This window comes from Saccostrea cucullata, unplaced genomic scaffold (genome assembly GCF_032062105.1).
Source record: "Saccostrea cucullata isolate Sc308-1 unplaced genomic scaffold, CSIRO_AGI_Scuc_v1 ctg21541, whole genome shotgun sequence".
In the NCBI taxonomy this organism is placed as follows: Eukaryota; Metazoa; Mollusca; class Bivalvia; order Ostreida; family Ostreidae; genus Saccostrea; species Saccostrea cuccullata.
Window position 1 is genome coordinate 13,943 of NW_026929487.1, and position 16,767 is coordinate 30,709.

At 32.0% G+C, this 16,767-nt stretch overlaps 1 protein-coding gene across 1 annotated transcript; it reads right to left on the reverse strand.

The window, feature by feature from the left end:
• Positions 1-6,102: 6,102 nt before the first annotated feature.
• LOC134280998 (uncharacterized) lies at positions 6,103-16,544 on the reverse strand. Its single transcript, XM_062763452.1, has 5 exons — positions 16,457-16,544; positions 14,852-14,954; positions 9,707-9,917; positions 9,125-9,216; positions 6,103-8,721 (listed from the first exon to the last, which is right to left on the reverse strand). Exons 3-5 carry the CDS (start codon positions 9,909-9,911, stop codon positions 6,103-6,105), a joined length of 2,916 nt encoding a protein of 971 aa, XP_062619436.1. The 5' UTR covers positions 9,912-9,917; positions 14,852-14,954; positions 16,457-16,544.
• Positions 16,545-16,767: the final 223 nt, after the last annotated feature.

Consider the following 16,767-nt stretch of genomic DNA (forward strand, 5'->3'; position numbering starts at 1 on the left):
TGTATGTATCAAGAATATGAGCCTTTCAAAACTTCTAAATGGAATTTAACTTTAATACTGTCATTGTTTTGAAATTAAACAGAATGAAAGGTATCCATCACAGAAGGCGAACGGCTCTGTACAAGGACCTTTTACATATGCAACTAGAAAACTGACCAGTGAGCAAGGGCCCCGCCATGGGGTAGAATTAATAGGTCGCAGATGATTAAAAAATGTACGAAGAATAAGCAACAGCAACTGAATTCTTAAAATTTCAAGATAATTCTTAAATATTCAAAAACCTGAAAATAATATCCTTGTACTTACATTAGGCAGTAAAGAACAACTTAACATTGAATGTATATTTAAACAATTATGAAGCTTGTGTTATATAAAATGCCAGGCTTCAATGAATGCAAATATCATGAAGGCTTGACCTTAACTTCAAACAACAGCAGTTGCAGACAAAGGTTTTCATTAATCAAAGACAGATAAAGAAAAGCCTACTAAATTTTCTGCAGCAGGCTAGATAATATTAATCCCAAGGGATTAATTGACTACCTCTCTCATCATTTTCTTCTAAAGTTACAAAGAGAACTTTTTCAGTATTAATGATAGAATGGGGTTTTTATACAACTATCCTAAAAATTTATAATATTCTTAAATTAACATAAAGTGAAAAAAGCAAATCAAAAATTCTTCTTTTATCTTTTTTTCTTGTTATTAGAATTCAATGAAATCATAACTATATTAAACAAAAATAATTTATAAAAAAATTATATTTTAATCCACATTTCAGAGTGTCATAGCATTCCAAATTGACTTAACTTCAAAACAAACTTATTTGTAGACAGAGGTGGTAATTCGTCTCAATTTGACAGATAAAGACAATGTTCTGGATTTTCTTCAGGAGGAAAGCTAATTAATCCCGAGAGAGTCATAGCAGGATTCAATTTACAATGGGAACATCTTCAGCAGTTATCTCTCTTTGCCAATGCTTTGGTATATAAAGTTAAGGAATCTACTCGACCACCCCAGCTCCAATCCAGGGGACATAAAGAACCAAACTTAGCATCAAAATATGTATTTCTGCCTACTGAACTACCATACCAAATTTGTACTTTATTAAGCAACCATAAAAAAGTTGTCCATTCATTCTTTTGCATAGTTAAGGAATCTACCCCACCACCCCAGCTCTAAACCAGAAGACATAGAGAACCAAACTTAGCATCAAAATTTGTATTCCTGTCTACGGAACTACCATGCCAAATTTGAACTTGACTGGGCAACCATAAAAAAAATTATTAGAAAAAAACCCAGAAAATTTGTGGACGGAAGAGTGACAGACAGACAGACGGGCGGACAGAGTGATTACTATAAGCCACCCGTAAATTCTTGCGGGGCCCTAATTAGAAACAGGATGGGAAGGACTGATAATCTTAAGATCCAAAGACAAAAAAAGGCAGTGAGTTTGGGGAATGATGCAGAGCTTGAGAAGAAGGTCTAAAACAAGGAAGTCCTTGTTGAGAACTTAAATGAAATCAAGAAAAAAAATGACATGCATAAAGTTGACATGTCAAATGTCATGCTTAAGCTTTCTGCGGTAGGAGAGAGGATAGAATCTGTCCAGGAAATCTCCAAATCCATCACCATCGAAGATTCCTCGGCTTGCAAGACACTTGCTTAAAGGACAATAAAAAAAAATGGGAATACACATTGCAGCATCTAAGTTATAGGAAATCATATATTGTAAATTGTTAATTATTTATGCCTTGAATAAATTTGTTTTATTCTTCAGTTTGCAGAGGGAGTTGTACTTAATACATCTTTACATCTCGCAACTCAGGAGGGTAATGTGCAGGAAATGAGGGTATATATATATATTTACATTGGCTCCTGTCGAGATTTCACTACTTCTCCTGCTCAACTGTCAATTAAACTTGACCACATAGGAGCAACTGTCTAAGCAAATTTACACGGATGTCAAACTCATCAGAGCTGGGATTAGATGCCAAGGAAGAATGACTGAGCATCCCTTTTTGGCCTGTCATGTTCGGGTAATAGATGATAAATCCATCGAGTTTTCAATGTGTAAAGATGGCCTAGTAACCTTTTTTACACTTATGTAAGCATTTGAACACTGAGTGCCATTGCCTCTGCTGTATTCTTAATATTAATTTTTGGAAATATGATCAAAGTTAATTTCACAATTTTGTTATTATACTGTAATTGAATACTGAAATTGTATGTCATCAGACAATGTCACAACCTTAGGACAACATTATTCTGACCAGCTTCGACAGCTTTGGTGGTGTTTCTCAAGTATGAGCAAGGCCTTGACTGTTCTGTAGGCAGTGTTTGAAAACACAACGTATGTGGTTCCAAATTGCGTGCCGTTAGCAAACCGTCTCATCTTGATGTTTTTCAGAACGTGAAGTGTCATTTTAGGGGTCCCTTTAAAATAAATATAAGAATTTTATTAACGTTATTTTGAATGTTGCATTTTCCTGTGAGAAGTGATTGTTTTTAACTTTTATTGTACCACATTGTATTAAATCTTTTTATTGTGTTGGCACTGTTCTTGGTGTAAATCGGGACTTGATTCAAACATGTTTAATTATAGGGGCTTACAGTACTGTACCTGCAACGCGGATCCCGTATTTCCCACGCTCCGTCGTGATATAATCACAACGCCGTATTTGGACAGGTGAGACAGGTAAACCGAGTTCCCTCTGCGGGAATTTAGTCACCTACCTGTCCCCGTCGCGGTAAAATAATTTTTGTCAGATTCCCAAACTATGTTTACAAATGCTTGGAAAAGAATCATAAATTCAGGTATTAATATTTGAATTCCAACACTAAATGTGACTGTAATAAAAAATTGTTTAAATTTTACAAAATCACTCAACATGACCTTATAAGTACTAAAGTGTCAAAAAAGAGGCCCATGGGCCAAATTACTCATCTGAGAAACTTGGGAAGGGGGGGGGGGGTCAAAATTTAAATAATTTACACAGGAAGAACTGAGACCTTTCAGTTGAAACTGAAAGATGTCTTTCAGCAACATTTCAGTGACATTTCAGTCACTGAATGGCAGGTACATTTCAGTGGCCATTCCATCACCTTTCAGTGACCATTCCTTCAACCTTTCAGTTACCCTTCAGCCAACATTAAGTGACCTTTCAGCCAACTTTCAGTGACCTTTCAGTGACCATTCCGCCAACTTTCAGTGACCTTTCAGCCAACTTTCAGTGACCATTCCGCCAACTTTCAGTGACCTTTCAGCCAACTTTCAGTGACCATTCCGCCAACTTTCAGTGACCTTTCAGTCAACTTTCAGTGACCTTTCAGCCAACTTTAAGTGACCATTCAGCCAACTTTCAGTGACCTTTCAGTCAACTTTCAGTGACCTTTCAGCCAACTTTCAGTGACCTTTCAGCCAACTTTCAGTGACCATTCAGCCAACTTTCAGTGACCTTTCAGCCAACATTCAGTGACCTTTCAGTCAACTTTCAGCCAACATTCAGTGACATTTTAGTCAACTTTCTGCCAACATTCAGTGACGTTTTAGTGACCTTTCAGCCAACTTTCATTGACCTTTCAACCAACATTCATCGACCATTCCGCTAACTTTCAGTGACCTTTTAGTGACCATTCCGCCAACATTCAGTGGCCTTTCAGTCAACTGTTTTCTTTCAGTGACCATTATACCCCTTTGATTATTTTCAGTCATTATTCAACATTGTTGCAGTGCTTATATAGCCAATCTTTATCATGTCTCATCAGTCTTTTGGCCAACTTTCATCGACTATTTAGCCATTCACATATACATTTCATTGAATATTTAGCCATTCACATATACCTACAAAACAGCCATATTTTAATAATAGGTAATTTTCTTGGGATTTTAATTCATTTTTTACATATAACTGGATTTATCAACACCGGAATTTGATCCTGTTTTACATATTTAATAGTAAAAAAATGTTTACTCATGTTGTCTTCTTTCGAAAGCAAGCAATATACTGGTATTCCTCAGTTCCCCCTTTATTTAAAGGTAAAAATTTGCTGATTTTAATATCAACATATAGTTTATGTTGAAATCCGCAACCTTCTTTTTTTAAGAAAAAAAGAGTATTGAATATATCCTTTATCAACATATAGTTTTTAAAGGATATTTTAAAATAATTATTTTTTCTTTAAAAAATATAATATAAAATTACTATTATAAGTTGACAACTATTGTGAAATGGAGAGAAAAACAATAACAAATGAATTTTTACAATATTTAACTTGCTCTCAGGCTCTTTATAATCTAACAGTAAAACATTACTTTTTTGATTTGTTTTACATTCCATGTATTTTTAAATTACATGTGTGATTATTCAAATGTTTCTCTTTGCAATACTAATCCTCAAGCAGTGAAAAGCAACATCAAAATCAATCAAAACACAATTCATTGAGTTATTGAACATTCATTTATTCATTTTCAATTTAGATGTAAAACAATTTGTTGCATAATAGTAAACCATCCATTTTTCTTCATCAGGACAGTTATAATTACTATGATTACAAAATGCAGATGTACAGTATAGCATTTAAATGAAAATAAAAACAAACACCAAAGAGATATCCTTAATTATAAAGACAAAAATTCACTTGGTAAACAGAATGGAATTACTCATAAATACAAAGTAAAAAAAATAAATAAACTTTCTGTTTTGTAGATATTACCATGGTAAAAATGACAAGCAATGAATACATGTCTTTAACCAAAACAAAAATCTGGCTTAAATCAAATAATACATTTGAAAACAATGCTCTCTTGTCGATTCATTGGCTTAAAGTATTTTACTATCTCTTCTCATTTTGTTCGATACATCTTAAAACTGCATCGCATTATATGAGCTTAACAAAATTCTCATTAGCTATAAACACGTTTAAGTACACATACAAGCATAACACATCTAACTACAGAATTTGCTTTTTTTCCTTCAAACCAAAAAGTATGCACTAAAAATGTAATTCAAGGAAAATAAGATATGCAGGTGTCAGGTATGGAAATATCTAGGGAAAAAAAAGGCCATTATTAAAAAAAAAAGTTCTCTGACCTGAATGTTTGTAATTTTTAAAACAAAATTTTGAGCTCCTTAAGTAATGTTTAAAAATCATATACAAAAATCTTCATAATGACTTTCATTACAAGACATATTAAATGTTCTATTGCTCGGAATTTTCATCTAAATAATAAAATTAATGGTTATCAGGTAAATCAATGTGCATCAAACATTTTTTTTAATCAATGGCCTCATAAATACAACTAAAAAAATCCTAATAAACTATCTGCAAGGATATTTTAAAAAAAACTATCTGTTTATGCTTACAAAGCATAATGATAAATGAAAAATCTAACTAGCACCAAAAACATTTTTTGATATTTATTGCCCTTGCTCATTGAATAATTTTTTTTTAAAAAATCGTCTACAACATTTTCCAATCACACTTTAATATTTCATATCCAAATTTTATACTAAAGTGTGAACCAATGCATTGTTAAATAAATTCTAAATATAATTCATGTAGAAATAAAAGTAATATGTTCAATATGTTGTGAAAAAGCACATAAAGGAATCTTGATTATATTCCAAAAGCATGCTAGACTATCAAATGGTCAAGCTACAATGTACGAGTATTAGCATTATGAAGAATAACAGTCTTTACAATTTATACAAAGTCTTCATATAATAAACAGTACAAAAATTAGTTAAATAATTCATGTTTTGGAGTAGCACTATGACAAGATAGTACATCAAGAAATCTTGATTTCTACTCCAAAAGCATGCTAGACTATCAAATGTTCAAGATACAATGTATGAGCATGAGCATATGAAAAATAAGAGGCTATACAATTATATAAAAGTCTACATATAATAAACAGTACAAAAATAAGTTAAATAATTCATGTTTTGGAGTAGCACTATGACAAGATAGTACATCAAGAAATCTTGATTTCTACTCCAAAAGCATAATTATTTGTCCTTAGTTCAAGATTCAGCTAATGACCCTACTTTATATATATCCCGGCACACACATATTTCAAAACAGCTCTGTTAAATGTTCTTTTTACTTGTCATTTTCACTTAAAACCCGTCTAGGAATTGGGCAGACGCACATTAAGTCTTTGCTTTGCCCAGTAATTCCCTTTGAAAATCTACTGTGTATTTTCTGAACTGGTAAAAAGCAGTTCTGTCTACTAGACTCAAACTTATCAGAATGCCACATTTGTAGGGCGCTTCCATACTTAAATCGTTCTGTGTACTCTTTGTACCAAGACACCTTGGCAAATATATTTGTGAAAGTCTTCCCTTGCACAATAGCAGTATGTGTAAAATAAAAATCTACTCTACAAGGATGAAGATCCATTGTCGGATGGCCTATATTTTCACCGGGTTCTGTATCCCAACAAGCTAAGATATCTGAAGACCTTAACTTTCTATGAAGTTGTCTAGATCCAAAGTTTTCACCTAAAATTGTGACATAGCCAAACTTTTTAATTACTTCCCCAATGTCATCTACATTTAAAGAAACAGATGGAAACATTTTTCTGTATGAAGCCATTAAAATAACAATATCATCTTTGTCGAGAGCAACTACTTTAAAAACTTTGGGTAATGAAACAAATTGCATAACGTCAACAGAAGCAAATGGGAATGAGACAGCTTCAGAGGCTTTCAAGAACTGAATCATATCTGTTATCTTACACGGTTTGTCAATCTGTTGAGTTTCACCAAAGAAGATATCTGATAGACCAAACTCATTATGAAATTGTAACACTTCTTTAAAAGAATCGCAAAATTTGGATGTCATAATCTTTCGCATGAATTGTATTTCAACTGCTTTATTGTTTGTGTGGAAAAACCCGAATGCACCGTTAAATCTTTCAAAAGAAAAACACCAAAACACATGGATAGGTCCATAATCAAGTAAACAATCTTTTAAATGATTGTGCAAATGCATGTTGCATGTAACATCTTTAAGACAATAAATTTTTTCAAATGTTTTGCAAAAATCCAACAATAATAAATCTGCTTTTTGCACATCAGTAGTAGAAATAAAAGGCTTACAGAGAATCCGACAGGCTAAGACAAATTTTTCCCAACACTTGTAATGTTTATCAGGTAAAATACCACATAAAGCATACAATGAAAATATCGTTGTCCAATTTTTCCACTCAGCAGCAGAGAAAACGCCATAGTTTCCAGAAATGTGTGTTGGAATACGACCTATATCTGTCAAAGAATTAATTGATGCAAGTCTTTCTTCAACCTTATCTAAATTTTCTGAAGTCAGTATATCCTTTTCTACCCATAGTTTGAACATTTTCTTAGCTGTACCTAGGAACAAATTATGCATGGGATCAATAACACAGAACTGGATAGCATCAAAATATTCTAATTCAATAAGTACACTATAGTATGTTCCGAAATCTCTAGATAATTTATCAGCCTGTGACTTGCTGGTTGCATTTTTCACTCTTCTAGCATATATGTTATGAACTGACTTTGTCCTTGGTTTCCAATTTTGCCTATCAAAACCCGAATAATCCCTTTTTTCACCAAAATCTCCCGGAAAAATTTTAAAACACTTATGACATCCTAATCTACCTGCATGAGATTTAAAACCACAGCACTTCCTAGCAGCAGGAATATCACAGGAAACACATAATAAAGCTGCTCTAAAAATGGAAGCAGTATTTAAAAAACTGGACTCTAAACGTACTCCTTTCCAAAGCACTTGTAGCTCTTCCACGATTGGATTTAAAAAAGAATTTATACTGTGGGGTTCCTTCTTGAATGCTGGAATTAAACCTGCTACTATTACATTCTCTGATTTAAACCTGATATTTCGTGGTAGATTAAGCAAAACAAAATAAATAACACCTACTGAATAATCATTACGGTTCTTGAATGGCTGAAACCAGTCAATGTTCATCATTAACCCAATGCTTTGTGATTCTGACAAAAAAGGAACCCCCTTATAAGACATGAAATTTTTCCAAACCCTCCCATCATAAACATCCCTCAAAAGTTCTGGTTCCGTTTCCCAATCCCGCCAATGTTGCCAAATTTCTTTTATTTCGTTTCTTTTCAAAACTCTTTCAATTCCTGAAATAATGTTGTTGTAACAATAAACTTTGATCGGATAATATTTTCTAACATTGCCTTTACAAATAACTTGTTTTACTAAAGGTGTGTTGCATTTAACAAATCTTCCACGAACTTTTAATTCCGTCTGACATTGTTTTCCATACCTGACACCATTTCTTTCAAAAACACAGTCAAAAATTTCATACAGAGTATGGCAAGATGAACATACAGTGTATCGTTTAAAATCGTCCCTATCTAATTTCAAAAATTTCCTTGCAAGATAAAGACTTGGTGGAAAACCAATACAAAATTCTGATAAGAGTTGACTGTTGACATTGGCTCCAAAAATTTGAAAAATCTTGAACAAAAACCGCAGCAAATATTCAATTCCATTGTCGCTAATATGATGTACAGCTTGTAGATATAAAATTGCATATACTACGCAAAACAACAAACTGTTGATGGTCTTAAGAGGGGAAGGTTGTACATCAATTCCCAGGTCATCATCCACACAGTCAGCAGGGATGTCCCAGTGTTCTGGCTCATTATCGTCATCATCATCATCTTCATCGTCATTGTCTTCAGTTCCGGAAGACTATAATTACAAAATAAGCATTTATTAAGTATTTTATTGCAGGTGTGCAATGCAATGTAAAAGGAACTGATATGGATAATATTGTTCTTCAATGTTTCCTCTAAGTCAATTTTTCATAAGGATACTGCAATACTCTTAAACTTATCATCTAGGTCATAGTGACCTTTCCGTAAGAACTAAGGTGCAACACGCCTTAGACAGTTAACTTTTTAAAATTTGGTCCGGTTACATAATTACACCTCTTATAATGTATTCTAACACCTAAGGGATGTTAAAAAGTTTGTTCCATGCAGATAAAATATTTTCAAAAATTTCAAAGTAGTGCTACTCAATTTTCAAAAGAACAGGTTTGTCATTTTGAAATTTTTTACCAACTTGATAATTTTTGCATAGTATTTCATACCTGATCACTTTCTTCTGGAACATCATCTGTTGGACAACTGGTTGGGATGTTAATGCCACCATGGTCATCACAACATTTTTCTTCTTCTGCGTCTATAAAATTTTTTTTTTAGAAAATTTAATTACTGTAACACATTATTATTGTAATAAAACACTTTACTAGCCACAAGCTTTAACCTTATTAAATAAGAATTTTATCTGTACCAAGATGTCCAATTCCCATATTTTTTAATTGGCTAACCGAGTATTCATAGATCTTGCTTTACAGTAAAACCTTGTTTTCTCAAAGGATAGGACCAAAAAACAACTTTGAGATAAGAAAGTATTTTCTTCTATTTTGTACTGGTGTCTGCAATGTTTACAGTGTTTACATTCACGAGGACACGTTTTAAGACGTCCAATTTGAATGGTTGAAGAAGATATTTGCAAGTTCATGTATATGGTTAGTCAAGAGGAAAAACCTATATTTAAATTACTTAAGTAACAAGTGACTGAGACTTCTGTATCAGTTATACATAGCTTTTCATCAAAGTTGTTGAATATATTTAAGTTTGAAAAATATAAACTTGATAAAATACTTTACCAGGGAAATCTGTAGCTTTTGCAACATCTGCAAGAAGATTGTTGAATCTCCTTTCTGATTCCTCTCTAGCAATTGTTCTGTCTGCCTCTTGGCCATGATCCAACCATGAATTAGTTGCCGAGTCATAGTAGCTGGAATAGTGGCGATAAAAGCTCCTCTCAGGAAAGTCTTCATGGCATACTGGACATCTCTTGCGTTTAGGCATGACAACCTTGAAAATAAATTAAAAACTATAGTGACCATATTTATTCTTTTTATCATGTTTATACATCAATCTATATGACCCAAATTAGACTTTTTCTAACATAAAATATAAAATATGTACATAAAATATGATTATACTATTTCAAAGAGCTAGAGCCATCTTATGAATAAAATGGCCCTGTACTTATATCAATTAATTAACTATCACCCTCTTTCCTTTTTCATATATCAAAATAAAGTAGACACTTGGTGCTTTCATGTTCTATAATTAAATTTTGTTTTGAGAATCTAAATATTTGAAAACAGGCTTTGAGAAATTGCAATGTTCTTGAAATTTGCAGAAAAAATGCGAATTTGACTATCTTCAACAAAGAATTAAAATATGAGCACAGCCCACGATCCAAAAAATAAAACATGATTTTTGAAGTTCAGAAATAGACCTTTCATTATATATTGGGAAATTTTGGATTGGAGGTTGTGCTCTATATGAAATGTTAAAAAAATGCTTCAATTTTAGGTCATTTTCAAAGGAATTTACAGGATATTAGGAAAATGACGCATTTTATGACGTCATAATGCATTGACTAGATGTGAAATTACGTCACAATTAATAGACACATGGTCACCAACAATCCAAGTGATAAATACTGCATTTGCAACTTAAACTGAGCGGTTTTGAATTTTCAGAAATTCTCAGGGCCGAATAAAGCCCAAAGTGGCTCTACATCTTTTATCATGACAGGATTAACCTGAAAAATTTTTCACAAAAAAATACTACCTTAGCAGTAATAAATTTTTAATACTGCATTAAAGTCTATGGAAACAAGTAAATTTTTAAAACTAAAAAAATATGCTGTAGGTTACCATAAGGAATAAAATTTTATGATAATAATTTTTTTTCCAACAAATATAGGCTGTTTTTTTTATTGATTTTTATTGAATAAAATTAAAGGGGATTAATCCTCAATGACAGGAAAGGTGATAAGGAAGGTCATTCAAAAAATATGTAGACAATGCTTCTCATAGTCATATAATTATTAAAAGATTTTAAATCAACACGTTTTCGTAAACATAAACATTGATTTTGTCGAAGTGTGAAGTTTCATTTTATTTGATTAAATAGAACTCATGTTAGCCAAAATTTCAACCAACATGTTTTGTTACCACGGAGTATGGTTAACCAACATTGCAACGTCAAAGAGAACGTTGAGAAATTTTGTCAAAATTATACTTATGTTCTTAATTTCAAACACTATTTGTAGCATTTTCTCCTTTCAAAAAAACAATTATTCGTATTTATTTTTTATGGTGGAAATCTGATTATATATCATATAGTGTAAAAAAAATTATCCTGCAACTATTTCAATACACAGAACCAATGGAAACTCGAATAAAACCTACCTACATAAAATAAACTAAGCTTTAAAGCTAGGTTCCAAATGAATACCCTTCGGTACCCTAGAAATCTCAATGACTTCTTATTTGACTTTAATAAATGTACATGTAAATATATATGGTTTATACTTGCATTTACATATATAGTAACTGATTATTGCATATTGTGCAATACACAAAACAAAATGATACCAGGCCAGCATATTGAACCAAAGAATGACCTTATGTTACCACAAGGACATCCAACTGAACCCTTAAAAGTATTCTAAAATACTCTAATGACACTTAATTTGACCTTTTTAAATCTAAAAATGGTTTATATATTTTTGTAACTGTAACATTGCAACTGTTCATTGCATATTTTCATGAATAAACAAAACACAAGAACCCCAAGGAAACCCTAGGTATCCAAATAATACTATTAAGTATCCCAATAAATCTGAAACCTCAATGACATCCAGTTCGAATAAAAAGTGTTATTAATACTATTAAGGCATTTCTTGACATCCAGTTCAGTGTTATTACATTGTTCACTATCTGTTTATTGCCTAATTCAACAGTAAATCATCCTGAAAGTTATGCAGTAAACTGTATGTATCAGGGCACTTGTATGTATCATGATGTATGATGATTTAACTTACAAAACTTTATGCCTAAAAAAATATAACGCACATACTCTTACATGACTCAGACTTGTATTTCTTTCATGAACACACACAAGCTTCATTTAATTTTATTTTCATTTCTCCCAACCACCTCCAAAAAAATCTGTAAACCAAGAAAACAAAAAGATGTGGCCTTAATATGTGATCAGAAAAGTATACTTGAGTCTTTGGCTCAGGTGAGCTAATAAATACCGGTAATTATCAACTGTAACTAGCAAATGCATTTAAACTATGTTCAGAATTTTTAAAAGTTGAATGAAATGTCATTCTCATTCTGATATTCTGTAGGTACCCTGGCTTATCCTAGTGGTACAGGGTTTTTTTTCTAGGGTAATGGGTATTGACTTTTGATTTGTGTATTGAAATACACAATATAGTTGAATAATACATAAACATTTTATACATCTCACTATGAATTATACCTGCATAATTTTGCTGAAATAAGTGATTTCAATTGAGATTTTTTAGTTTTATTCTGCCTTACGGTAATTGGCTGAGTAGTGCTACCTTTTAAAGACAATTCACGTCTTAATTGACCTAAAACACCCAATTTTATGTTAACGTCCCCCAAATCTACCTGATTCAAGATCAATAATTTACCGCCTGTCATTCATAAAAAAAACAATTGCTTCTGATTTGATTGACAGGCCAGCTAGCCGTGCTACCTGATAGTCTGAGTTTATGTCCTTTGAAAACGGTCGCCTGGTCGCGCGTCAACGCTTTCATGTAGCCGCCTTGTATACACGGGGGAGAGGGGGGGGGGGGGGCAGAAAAAAAGAATCTTGGTAAAATTTTATTTCAAAATCAACTGAGAGTAATTAAAGCGGCACAGTGAGTCAAAATCATATAGTAATTTTAAGATATCTGTAGCATACAGAGAAAGAATTATGAAATTATGAGTATTTAGCGAATATATGACAATTAAACTGCAAGAATTGACTGCACATTATAAGTGCCGGAAAAGTAAAGGTTGTATCTACCGTTTCGTTATTTCGGTTATGTCAAGGTCACGCAGCTCTTATTTTTATCTCAAACTTGTAAACAACATTCAACTGGAGCATGCAAAGGTGAGAAATATGTTTTAAAAACTTTTTAAAAAAGATTAAATCTAATTTTTTGGTCTTCTTACATTCATTCGTGGATAACTGAGACCATGGTAACTATGGAAACTTATTCAACACTTTTCTGCGCACACATACAATAGGGAGGAGGAAGTACCAGTGTATTTTGCAATATTTTCGTTCTGGGACAGACAGAAATTTTTTTTACTTTTATTTTTCCCAATAAAAATATCATTTTTAGGTTCTGAAACATGTAATTTTCTGAAACTGAATACTTGTAGGAATTGAACAAAATTTACAGAGGTCATGCGAAATTTCTACATTTGTCAATTTTCCCCTTTGTGCGTCACAGTGCCGCTTTAATCACAACATGACTTCATAAAATATTTACATTCAACCTCATTGCGGCTAATTTATATTGTATTTTAGGCGATATAGACTGGTTCGTGCACAGAATCGCTATTTGCTGATTAAAATTGGAATATGATTAATTAGAAAAGATATTTAGCGCAAACGGCATGGATAAAAAATTCCTTTATCCGAAGTTTTATCTTCTTATATATGAATACAATCTACAGCATGTTCCGTTGTAAATGAAGTGTCAGAAACACGAGTTTCGATTGTAACTTTTAACTAATTTCCTAACGTCTGTCAATATCCAATATTTGAAATTAAAAAAGTGGATATATAAAGTCGAAGATCAATTTTTAAAAGAATTTAAGAATCTTGCAAACAATAAACAATTTTAAACACACGTATACCCGGAAATGGTGAATATTTTGGACACTATTGTTGGTCAGAACGTAGACTAGGCAATATCCCTATCGCGGTACATTGTATATATGTTCACACAACGGATAAGCATATATATATATGAATGGAATATTTTTTTTTAAAATCTTGATATTTACACAAGTTTAATTAAAAAAAATATGATTACTTTGTAGTTTTACTACATGTATGTGTTCTTTTCTTTAATTTTACATTTTTTTCTAAATATAAAAATGATATTTCTATTAAATAACCTGTTTTCTTTATTAAATATCGCTGAAAGTATAAATAAATAATTTTTTAAATGAAATATTTCAATTATTTCAAGTAGTTTCATTCAAATTTAGACACGAAACTCAGAATGTTGACCCTGATCACCAGACACAGACTACCTGTAAACACCACTGTTACCTAGACCACTCCCCCACCTCAGGTAACCGTACGGTAAAAATATTGGGACTTTAATAAACATTTTTTTGTAATTTACAAGTGCATATAAACCATATTTAGAGTAATTGATTTTATATATGGTGTCCTTGTGGTTTCTTGGGGTTCCTTGAGTTTCCTTGTGGTTAAAAAACATACCCCAATTTTATTGCTAATTGCTGCTCCGTGATATCTTTTAAATGGAGCGACATATTACACAATCTGATTTCATTTTTATTAATACAGCAATATTTTGTTTAAAAATGAAAATTTTATTTCGTTTCAGCTCCACTTATTAAGATATGGCTGTAAATACTATAAAAAGAAAGAAAGTAAATTACTTGACAGTGCTCCTTGACCCCATTTTTGCTGTTCAAAATCCTTGGTAATTCTAATAAATATGAAGATACATTCCATTTTTTTTACTCAAAATATTTGAATCTGTTGTTAAAATATTTGTACCAAATTTGGATATAATATGACGTTAAATAAAAAAGTTACAACAAAAGTTTACAAACTTTTTGAATGACCCTCGTACTTAAGCTAACTCTAAATTCCTGCCTACATTTTACAACCATTAATTAATAAATTATATTTTGTTTAATTCTCTTTTTTTAACTTACCTTATAGCTCAATGTCTATTGACACTTCTCAACTCCTCCCTCACTGACAATTACTGCATTAACCAAACTAGTTGTCACTGCTTCATTAACAGGGTCCTTATATCTGAAAGAATAAAAAGTCAGCAATCTTCAAACTTAATACAGTGTTCAAAATCACTGTGTGCCTGCCCATCCAAGTAGAAACAATTTCATCACAGGCAAACATGTTCACATCTATTAACACTAATCAAAATTTCTAAATTAAAATTCAGAAAGCTTATATTAACTCTCTTAATTCAACTTATAGAAATGAAAGAAATATGACATGAGTTATTATATCATGAATGTGGTTTAACAAAATGGGAGGTCCACATTACCGCTAGATTGCCAAATATTCTCAGATCATTAATACCAATACATATTTTTCCCTGATTTTGACTGATCATTACCGCTACCTATCATAAGTGTTTATTTATTGAAATATATCTTGCTATAAAATTTCCCAAAAAAGTTGTAAAATGTCGTAAACTCCCAATAGTAAGGGCCTGGGCCCCATTCCCCAAATGGGGTGGAAAATCCCTGATTCAGGTCAAGTGCAATCACTAAATTTACCCAAGAAGGGCCAAGCTTCAAATTTTTCTTTATTAAATCAAAAACCACACCCAATATGGATGACCTATGACCTTGCTCGGATTCACAAGAAGCAACATATACATATATATGCGTACGACAAAGAATCATTATGATGGATATACAAAAAAGACAAAGAAAAACGTTTTTTATATACATCTTTGGTTATGTTTATTGTATCTGAATACTTGACACAACATCTAACAATTGTTTTATATGAATTTCTACTCGCCGACACTATTGTCAGTGAATTGTACATTCGGTGAATTTCACTTTTGTCGGTGACCTGTCTGTAGGTGAGTTGTCTGGCACCGGTTAATAATAATAAAAAGGTGGATGTCACTATAGGGGTCTATTTGTAGAAAGCAAAAATTACACAATCATTGACAATACACAAAACATTAAAAAAAACAATGGCTTTATAGAAAATTTAAATAGAGCAATTTTTTTTTTAATTAGCCTAGTTCTATTTTTAGTATAAAAAAACACTGAATTTTTCAAATATTTTTAAGTAAAACTGACAAGTTGTTCTAAATGTATTTAATTAAATAATGATTGAATTTGTATTTTTCATTTAAATACATATTAACATTTAAATACATGTACAATTAACATAACCGAGACATGCCACGTGCCTTCAATTCAGCGAAATTCCCCCCTTGCATCAAAAATTTTCTGGAGAAAACACTGAAAGAAGTCAAGTCAATTTTCATGATCTTTCTGTATTGGAGTGTTAACAATGTATGTGTTTACAAAGTCTTTGTTTATTTGAATGATTTTAGTTGGACTTTCACAAATCCTTAAATATTTTGTGTCATCACTGACAGTGCTATAGTATAGAAAAATCTAAAGTTAAGTCTAAAGTCACCAGCTGAGCTGGTTCCCGGAATCCCGCCGAGTCCCAACAGAAAGTCATGATTATTGGGCTATGTAAATAATAATGTTGTTGTCTTGGATAGGGTTCAAAAAGTAATGAGTATATCAAAATTTCTTTACCGTTCGGGTGTCCCTGATTTTATTACATTGTGAAACACAGCAATATCACAATAAATCGGACTGTTATTGGTGTACATTGCCTCCATTGCACTGGATCAAATTAAAGTGTATATTGAACCCGATTCGAAAAGACTAGTATTCGGTAATTCGGAAATATGATGGACTCTTGGAAGCATTAATTAAACATTTTTTTTAACATTTATGCATGAGTTACTTAATATATCCAGGGTCATCTGTGTTTAAATTTATACAATTATTAGGTGTTCACAATGACCATGAATATTTTCATTTTTGTTACACATCAAATTTGA

Coding starts and splice junctions, on each gene's coding strand:
- LOC134280998 (XM_062763452.1), bottom strand. CDS start 9,911: ATGCCTAAACGCAAGAGATGTCCAGTATGCCATGAAGACTTTCCTGAG. Junction 9,217..9,706: donor AAAAGCTACAGATTTCCCTG/GTAAAGTATTTT, acceptor AAAATTTTATAG/ACGCAGAAGAAGAAAAATGT. Junction 8,722..9,124: donor TTCCAGAAGAAAGTGATCAG/GTATGAAATACT, acceptor TTGTAATTATAG/TCTTCCGGAACTGAAGACAA.